Genomic DNA, 10,988 nt, shown 5'->3' on the forward strand with positions numbered 1-10,988 from the left:
ACCGTGCCGGGTAAAGATTCCTGGAATACCGCCGCGTGGGGCCCGACTCGGCGGTGGAGGTTCGGCAATTATTTCGGCAACCATTAATCCAACCGTTGAGTTTTTAATAGAGGATTTAAAGCGTATAATATTTATTTTGTTTTTTTCTTTTTTATATATATATATACTTTTTTCCACCGTTTCCGGGTCCCTCAGACTTTCCCCCGGTAAACCACCCCCTTGCCACCCCATCGTCGTGTCTGTATAGGTGTCGAGTTATAAATTTCACGCGTCATCGTATTATATATTGGTAGTAGCCGCTATGGGTAGGTACGCACAGTGGCCGTCCGACCCCGCCACCGAGCGCGATAAATAATGATACAGTTTTTTTTCTTTTTTTTTTTTTTTGTTAATTTTTACTACAAACACGCAACACCGTATAATATACTATTATATATATTATTTTCATTATACAGTGCCGTATAGTTGTAGGTATAAATGTATATAATAACAATACTACGTCACATGATCCGCATTTTGTCCACTGCCGCTTATTATTAAATAATAATAATAATATGACGTATATATAATAGACCGGAGACGTGCGCTCGCAATATTCGGCATCGTCTTCTAGCATTCCTATAGGTTAGTTTGTATAATATACATATGATAACAAAATTATTATTATAAAGGTGTGTGCGCGGGTGAATTGCAATTAGTCGGGTAGTTTAGCCCTCCTTTGCTCATTTGTTTGCTAAAGTAAATACAAAGCAACAAACCTCTGTGCACCGGCGCAGATTTAATTTAAAAAATATATATAATATGCGAAACTCTCCGAATTTAAAACGTTTCACAGCCACTCTCTCCCGGCCTAAGCCACCGTTATACTATCTACAGCAGAGTAATTTATCCGAACAACATATAGCCGTATAGGGTTGTTTTAGTCATACTGCAGAGTGGTTCATTTGAACATGCGCTCGTTCGTTCGTATAGTGCTTATTGGGAACATTTTTGCGAATACTATTTAATGCCGACACCAGTGAGTTACTTAAAAATGCTTGTTTTGTGACTGTGTAATTTCTTTTTTTTTAATTAAAAATTATTAGATTTAATTTTTAAATAAATAAAACGAAATAAAAATTATAGAGACATATCACGTGATGATGAAAAATGCACTTATTTATACACGAGAAAAATAAAAATAATAAATATTGGAGTCAGGTGGGTTTGTATTAAAAATAAATCTTCGTGTAATGAAAGCTTGACAACAAATGGCATTAAATATTTACATTTCTTAGCTGAATAGATAATATTATAAAGTTTACATGTTTATGCAAACATTTGTCTACGAATTTGGTATTTAACTGAAGTTTCTAGGTAACACGTAGTAGTTATATTATGCATCGGTGGCTATTAGGGGCAACCCAAGTACTGTAAAGAAAAAATGTTAGTAAAAATTAACATTGTACCCAGCTTAAAAATATAGCTATGTTAAAAATTAAATTTTGAATCACAACAAACATGATCGAGAATGAACTCAGCTCAAATTAATGTGAAGCAGTATAGTGTAGTATTTAACCGTTAAATATTATAAATGAAAATGGCGAAAAAGTAAATGATACATCAAGAATTGTTGCAAACCACATGCAATATTTATCAAACGATGCAAAATCGAATTTTGGCATATTCATACTGCTTATCATCATTCATCATATTAAGCGAGAATTAAATAACTAATAGTCGAAAACGACAAATGACAAAAATGATAAACAATTTTTATTTTATAATGATGATAAACGAGAAGGTAATTGTTTATTTTTTTTTTTCAAAAAAACGTTAAGAATAATCGTGTTTAACTAATTCATGCTGTTTACTACTATACAGACAAGACGCATTTTATGCACACTCTAAACAATTTTATCAAGTTTACATAATACTATTTTTTAGTTTGTACTGTATAATATTCCGGTTAAATAATGTATACATTGCTCTACCTAATAAAAATAAATAAATATACGTGAGAAAAACAGAAAATGAATAAATCTGGTCAACTATATATATTATACATATTAATATTTAATCTAATTTTCGACTTATCAACACTTTTCCATCTGGTTAAGTCACACACGCTGACTTTTTTGTTTTAGCATTCTAATAATATTGTTAAGGTAAGTTTTAAATCGGTGAATTATAGTCGAAATTTCATTCCCTGGTATTACACTTTTCTGGAAATTCGGTTCTCCAAAACCCAAGGAAATGTTAAAAACTCAATAAACCACACGAATTTAATTTGATTTAAAAAGAATAATAATAATAATAACGAAACGACGTTCACCCATGAGAATAATTCTACGCGTTCCAAATTCCGGCTCACTTCAAATTACGAGAAAACTCCAAGAAAACCATTAATTTTGCGATCTCGTATTATTATTATTATTTATTTTCTCTCAAAATATCTGTTGTTTTACAATATGTTTGCCGTTGTTTGCTGAAATTCAAAAACGTTTGAACGATTCGTTCATCAACATAAATACACTATACATAATTATACAGAATGTTAACCGATCAATTATTATTAAATTATTATATCAACATATAATAACTAAATTTTCGATTTCGCCTTTTTCAATTATCGTAGACAACAATAAATAAATGATAAACAATTCTAATAATTGAATATAATAGGTAATCTAAAACCCAAAATGCACTTTCAAGACACGCCTATTACAATATAATTGATACAAAGGTGTAATAATCGTTATATCTTTGTTAAGAAAGTAAGTAGTCTATACTTAAAGTAGGTACCTACCTATAGCAATAATATTGACACATTTATAAAAACATAATATCAATGAATATTATCAATTAAGAAAAAAATTCCATATGGCTACAATTTACAAAATTTGTAATATTCAATATTACATGCATATTATACCTATATATTATGTATAATATACATACACAAATGTATATACCATCACAATCCGTCCTGCCCGTTTCAATAATATTATACAATAATAATATATTATATTATTTAATATTCACTGTATCGATTTCAGTTCCATCATCGCGTTGACACAGTTTCGATTTTGGGGGTGTAGTGCTTTTACCTACATGTATATAATAGGCCACATGGCATTCTCGCATAGTTACGCGACTATAATACATGTAAAATTATTATAAACATAATATATCTTGACGCCGTGTTTTACGCTCAATAACCGAATTTTAACGAATAGACGAATTCTTTGGAAGCGTGATAGATGACGACGAGTTTCAAGAGGTATAATAATATAGGTATCGACAACATTGCGACTAAACGACATCATCATTTACTACGGACGATTATTGACGTCCCCAGATGGAAACGTAATATTACGAAATCGCCGTTTTTTGTATTGGTATACCTATACCACAGCACGACCGCAGTTATATTATTATTTTAGATAAAACATTTAAAAAATTGTGTGGTATTATGCCCAGCGGTCCAATGAACGGTGGGTCAACCATATAATACCCGACGAGAACGCGCACATTTGTAGCGCGGCGCGTTGTCCTATATTGTGTAATAGTATGTATACAATATAGCTGCTATTATAATAGTATAATTGAAAGTCTGGGCACGAATATAAAACGAATTGGATAAACTTGTTAGATAGAATATATAGGGCTAAAATGGTAATCTAACCAGAAACTCAATTAGACGGAGTTAAAAAAAAAAAAAAAAAAGAAAGTAAATTAAAATTCGACCTTTTTCTCCGCGACCCTCGCCAATCGATTATTAACGTTGTTAATCGCTAAAAGTGTATTTTACTGTCGTGTGCGATTATTCGACATAATGTGCGATATATCTGCTGTACCTATTTATAGTATTGCAGGATATCATAGTAATTCATGCGTATTTATTACTTATTATTATTTACAGATGATCGATTCTGTCGTTTGCGATATTATTGATTCTAAAAATGTCGTCGAAAAAAACCTACAAATAACGCTTGAACGGAATAATAAATTCCTAATGCCCACATATACATAATATAGAATAATATAGATATAATAAATGTTAGACGAAAATATAAAACACAGATCGCCTCGTGTTTACTATATAAGTATGTGGTTTATGGTAATAAATAATCACTCACAATTTATAAAATATTAAGCACTATATTACTGTGATATGTATGTACAAGAATGAAATATAACAAACAAATACCAATTACGCGTACAATATTACTGCGAACTGAACAACACGGTAAGTCGCGATACGTAGTCACTGACGGAATGAAAATTGAGCATCTGATCAGCTGGTATTTATAGGCTCCGCTTTGTTCTAGAACATCCCCGAGTATACTCTAGCGAGACCATCGTGGAATATTCTAGAACATGGGTTTTTCCTATTGTACGCTGTCGACATCGTAAATAATTTGGGCGGCTCGTTGTGTATTGTTCACGTCGCCACATCACCCCCCTACCAGTGATGGAGTCAGCAGGAACTTATTTGAAGACGTTCGGGGAAATGGACTCTTCTACCGGAACGCGTTTTCCTGTCTTTTGTTTCTGGTGTCGGTTCTTCTGTTTTTGGTTCCTTATTTGCGATAGATTCGGGTGTGGCATGTTTCATGTTTCTGGAGCTAACCTCCTCGTGTATGTCATCAGCAATTATGTAGGCTGGTTTCAGTCTATCAATAGTCACTGTTATCTTTTTCCCTTTCACGTCAATGCAGAAGGTTTTCCGATTGCGACTTACAACTGGGTATGGGCCGTCGTACGGCATTTGTAGACAGTTTTTCGGTCCATCATGACGAATAAACACTTGTTTGGAGGTGGCGAGGTCCTTAAATATGAAATTTTTCTTTTCTCCGTGGCAGGTTCCATTTACCGGTTGTATCTGGCGAATCTGGTGTCGAAGATCCTTGATGAACTCTGCTGCGTTCTCAAACTTAGCGTCATCTGATCTTGTTGAGAGAAATTCACCAGGTAGACGAAGTGGTTCTCCGAATACAAGTTCTGCGGATGTGGACTTCAGATCCTCGCGCCAAGCTGCTCGTATGCCTAATAAGACTGTTGGGAGTATTTCAGTCCACCGTTTGTTCTGGTGACATTTGATAGCGGCCTTAAGCTGTCGATGGCTTCGTTCTACCATACCGTTTGCTGAAGGGTGGTAGGCCGTAGTCCTAAGGTGATTTGTACCAGTCAAATATCCTAGATACTTGAAAAGGTTTGATTCGAATTGTCTCCCTTGATCAGTCGTTATAATAAGAGGTGTACCAAATCTTGAAATCCAATGTGTATAAAATGCTCGGGCGACAGTCTCTGCTTCTTGGTTCTCCAAAGGTATCACTTCCGGCCATCGAGTAAATCTATCGATACACGTAAGGCAGTAGCGGAATCCTTCTGAATATGGCATAATGATGAGGTCTAAATGTACATGTTCGAATCTTTGTGATGGTTGAGGAAATGAACCAAGTGGTGCGTTGTGTTACCAACTTGGTAGTGGCTTTTATGCCTGGATGTGAAAGACGATGGACAGTATTAAAAGCAGCACGTCGAAAAGATTTTGTAATGAAAGGTCGGGCGGTTGGTGTCATGGTGTCGCAAAACACAGGAACATCCATGCCGGGCATTTGAATTTGCTTAAGCTGTAGTCCAGTGTCACTTCGTAAATACGTTTTTAATTCGTCGTCTTCTTGTTGAGATTTAGCCAGGGCAGTATAATCCAGTGTATCCGAAAGAACTTCCACTCGAGAGAGAGCGTCGGCCACGATGTTCTGTTTACCTGGCACATATCTTATGTCTGTAGTAAACTGTGAGATATAATCTAGGTGACGAAATTGGCGTGGTGAGCACTTTTCAAGTTTCTGCTGAAAGGCGAAAGTGATGGGTTTGTGGTCAGTGAAAATGGTAAAATTGCGAGTTTCTACCATGTGTCGAAAATGTTTGACAGCAAGATAGATAGCAAGGAGTTCACGATCGTAGGCTCCGTATTTAGATTCAGTTACTGAAAGTTTTTTTGAAAAGAATGCGAGAGGCTGCCATCCCTTGTTGACGAATTGTTGGAGAGTCGCGCCCACTGCGGTGTCAGAAGCATCACTTACAATGGCCAATGGTGCATTGTCGCGAGGATGAGCAAGTAACGTGGCTGAGGCAAGTTTTTCTTTACAATTTTCGAAAGCAGCAGTAGCTTCAGGTGTCCAGTTGATAGGAGTTTTGCCTTTGAGATTGGGAACCAGTAAGACGTTCAATGGTGCTTGTGCTTCTGAAGCTCCGGGTATAAAACGTCGATAGAAGTTTATCATACCCAGGAACTGTCGTAACCCTTTTGCTGATGTCGGTTTCTTGTATTTCAAGATGTCGTCGATTCTGTCAGGTAAAGGACGTGTGCCATCTGTGGAAATAAGGTAACCTAGGAATTTGACTTCTTTTTGTCCGAAAATGCACTTGGAAGGGTTGATTACTAGAGAGTATTCACGTAACCGATTGAAAATGATCTGTAAGTGCTTGATATGTTCTTCTTCAGAAGTAGAAGCTACCAGTATATCATCGATATAACTGAAACAAAACTCAAGTCCACGGAGTACTTCGTCAATAAAACGTTGGAACGTCTGAGCTGCGTTTCTGAGTCCGAAAGACATAAAAGGAAACTCGAAAAGTCCAAATGGTGTTATTATGGCCGTTTTATTGATATCTTCCTCTGCTACAGGAATTTGATTATAGGCTCTTACCAGATCGATTGTTGAGAAAATGTTTTTTCCGTGAAGGAAGTGTGTGAAATCCTGGATGTGACGAACTGGGTAGCGGTCTGGGATAGTTCGAGTATTAAGTGCACGATAATCTCCACAGAGTCGCCATGCGTCCGTAGTGTTCTTTGAAACCAGGTGGAGTGGTGAAGACCAAGGGCTTTTAGAAGGTCGAGCTATACCCAAATTTAGCATAGTCTCAAACTCCTTTTTGGCTCCCTTGAGTTTGTCAGGGGCTAGACGCCTTGGTTTACACGCGACGGGAGATCCTGGTGTCGTCTGGATGTAATGTTTGGTGTTGTGTTTGATGTCCTTGATTACTCCAACAGGTCGGGTTATCTCAGGATACTCCTGTAATAAGTCATGGTACCTTGTCGTTCCGACAACTGTTTTGATGGATTGTATGTCGCATTTCGCAGCTTGACCCTGTACAGTGAGTTGCGTGAGACCGTCCAAGAGACGTTGATTACGTATATCTACCAGAAGATTATAATGGTTTAAAAAATCCACACCAATGATAGGCTTGGATACATCCGCGACCACAAATCTCCAAGTGAAAACTCGACGAAGTCCGAAATCAAGAGCAAGTGTAATAGTTCCGTACGTAGCAATGGTCGTCCCGTTGGCTGCTGATAGGGAGTAGTCCGATTTATCTCGTTGACCTTGAACCACACTGCGTGGGTATACACATAAATCGGCTCCAGTGTCAATAAGAAATTGTATTCGTGAGACACGATCGGTTAGAAATAGGCGGCGTGGAAATGACATTGGCTCACTGGCCGCCATCAGTGATTGCCTTTCTAGTTTTCCGACTTATATGTACATGGCTTTACACATTTCTGGGAGTTGGATCCAAAACGCCAGTGATACCAACAGATTCCATTGACACCGTGTGAATTACGACTTCGTGATCGAGATCTTGAACGATGGGCACTAGGATCGGGGCTTCGCCCACGTGCAGGACGGGTGTTGATCTCAGCGATTTCTTTTCTCAGCGCCGTGATTTCCTGATTAATCCCTAGCGCTAGCTGTGAAAGCTTAAGATTTAACGTAGCTTCCAGAGTATTACTCACAGTTGATTCCGCGATCTGAGGTAGCATAGGACCAGACGCGTCTGCAATATTATCTGCGTGTGCTGCGAGGTCCTCGAGTTCGCAGTCCTTGACGATCGCCAGCGCTACCTGAATACTTTTCGGTAGTCGGCCCATCCACAGCGTTTTTAACAGTGTTTCAGGAATGGAGGTGTCAGCTAGGCTTTGAAGATGGCGTAAAAATTGCGATGGTTTTCTATCACCCATTTCGACCCGTTCCAATAGTTGGCGAGTTTTTTCTTCTTGGGATGCGCTGAGACGTTTGACCAATTCTTGTTTAATTTTTACGTACCTGTTTTCCGATGGTGGTGCCATTATGATATCTTTCACTTCAACCGCATATTTGGGTGGTAATGCGCCGACAACATACCCAAATTTCGTACTGTCGATCTTGATACCTGCGCTGGCAAAACTTCCCTCGACCATGGCGAACCAAAGTTCGGGATCCGACGAAATGAACTCGGGAATTTTCACCGCGACTCTTGCTACTGACGATTCATTGTTTTCCATCACGTCGAGGTCACCAATTTGTGGTTTATGGTAATAAATAATCACTCACAATTTATAAAATATTAAGCACTATATTACTGTGATATGTATGTACAAGAATGAAATATAACAAACAAATACCAATTACGCGTACAATATTACTGCGAACTGAACAACACGGTAAGTCGCGATACGTAGTCACTGACGGAATGAAAATTGAGCATCTGATCAGCTGGTATTTATAGGCTCCGCTTTGTTCTAGAACATCCCCGAGTATACTCTAGCGAGACCATCGTGGAATATTCTAGAACATGGGTTTTTCCTATTGTACGCTGTCGACATCGTAAATAATTTGGGCGGCTCGTTGTGTATTGTTCACGTCGCCACAAGTATAATCAGCGCCGTGTAACGGAGTGACTATTTAAGAGGACGGAAAACAAAAAACAAAGTCTTACGGTTTTATATAATTTTAAAGAATACTTTTTGATGATTGAATATTTGTGTTTGTTGTTCCGTTTACTGCAACGACATATCTGCCGATATCACGTCGGTGTGCCGACCTTTATCCCGGAAAAGCTATAGCACTCGGACCGAAACCATAATATTCATCTTAAATATAGTTCGTCAATAATTATTACTTATTTTTCGATTTTGTTTAAACATTTTCACGTTTTGTGTTTGCATTCAATAATAGATTCAAAAAATAAAACTATAACACCCAATTAGTATGCAGATATCGTATAGTCGTGGTCGTGTTTATATATAATATGACCAAATTTTTAAATGTATAGTTTTTTTTTTTTTTTTTAATATTGCAGTTTAATAATAAATATCAATGTTTCCAAAGAAATCATGAACAATGAAAAAAACTATTTCATATAATCAAAAAATAAAATAAACAGTAGAAAACTCGAAATGATTGTATTTCATTCCAGAATTAACATATTATTACGTTGTTGTTCATATAATGTAAGTTATTTTAATGTTCACATTCGTATTAATACATACTGACCAATAAAAGCTATAGGCTATAACCATATATGACACTGATGGTAATCATCACCGCCCAAGATCCAAGAGTAAAATATCAAACGTTACATACAGAGGTACCTCTATTGTATTTTACTATGTTCACAATGTTCAATATCTTCATATAGCTGTCGAATTGAAATCAATTACCCGGTTAGATAAAACTATTATGATTTTACTTTGCAAAAAATCATATTAAAAATGCACTTTTGTAACACCGAGCAGTTACACACAGTTAAGTAATTAGTAATAACTAATATGTGAGATAAAACATATTATATATTATTATATTAATATTTTTGAGCCAAAAGTTACTTACCAATGTTTGAACGTAACTGCCGAAAGAATCCGTCTTCGGTTGAATAATTGATGTTATTCCTTATACTCTCATGTTCTTGCAATATTTACTATAGAAAAAACAAGATGCAGTCTAGCTGCAGCTACTCGTGTAAATATAAATAGATTATAGGTGGTAACACCTTATCATTTTACACTTCACTTTTAATTGTCCCTCGTTTTGTGGTCACTTAGGTCTTAGACTACATACCTGTCAAATCACTGTACTTAATATTATATTGTGTAACTCATTCGTACTAGTTCAAGTCTCGATAAATAATCAATTGTATTTTATTAATGATTAAAATTTAAAACTAACTTGACCAGAGTAATCGGACTAGCATATATATTTTAATGATAATAATGACCCTAGAAAACAGTGGCCAAAAGGGCCATTCAATATTATTAGGTATAATTACATTTGGAATAATCGTTAGAGATTCTCAATCAATGTTATCTACTTTCTTCCACCATACTACACTAGTACACTACTGACAATATACGCTGCTAAGTTGAGATGCGCAACAATCTGATAAATTGTGCTAAAAGATTACTAAATACTTATGTATTATATACTATGTCAATATACAATATCAATATACTGGAATCATGAATGCAACAATCTCATTGTTCACAATTTCAGACATCCTTTATAGATTATCCTAACGGATCTAATTCTTGGAACTTAAGGGGAAATGCAAAGGTACCTATTGTAGTTATTCCCAGTTGCTAACTCGACGACAATTCATCTGTAGTTATAATACCGTCTTCCGCCGCTCACTAATGAGTTTATAATCATTATCCCATTACATAAGGTAAGTATATATAGGTACTAATTCACTTCAAAATATCTGTGAAAACATTAACTGACGACTAGTCTACCAATAGGTATATAATATAACATAAACTATACAGTGCTTGAATCGAGAAAAAATTAAAAGGGAGATGCAAAAGTTTATAAAAAATATGCGTACTTGAATATTAAAATGTATTATCGAGTAAGATAAAATAATAAAGGATACACATAAATATTGTTTAAAAAGAAGAGTTTTCGTCCACATCCTCTGCACGTCCTCACGAAATATTCAAGCACTGAATATATAATATTATGTTTAGCTCAGGACAAATTTAGCTGAACACTCGAAAAAATATTCTTTAGAATCGTCGCCAATCAACGGAACACATCAGCAATTTTAACAGTGTCTATTGGACGGAATGTTTTAATTAATGCACACGAAATGGAATTTCGTAATTTACATTCCCTATAATTATTGCCTGCTTCAGTGTTTTCCGAACTGTATGAATACGCAAGTATGCAGCATCGCCG

At 36.1% G+C, this 10,988-nt stretch overlaps 1 protein-coding gene across 1 annotated transcript; it reads right to left on the reverse strand.

The window, feature by feature from the left end:
- Window positions 1-7,516: 7,516 nt before the first annotated feature.
- LOC126550963 (uncharacterized) lies at window positions 7,517-8,317 on the reverse strand. Its single transcript, XM_050203714.1, has one exon. The coding sequence runs from the start codon at window positions 8,315-8,317 to the stop codon at window positions 7,517-7,519; it is 801 nt and encodes a 266-aa protein (XP_050059671.1).
- Between the last annotated feature and the right edge of the window lie 2,671 nt (window positions 8,318-10,988).

The sequence above is a fragment of the Aphis gossypii genome, chromosome 3 (assembly GCF_020184175.1).
Source record: "Aphis gossypii isolate Hap1 chromosome 3, ASM2018417v2, whole genome shotgun sequence".
NCBI lineage: Eukaryota > Metazoa > Arthropoda > Insecta > Hemiptera > Aphididae > Aphis > Aphis gossypii.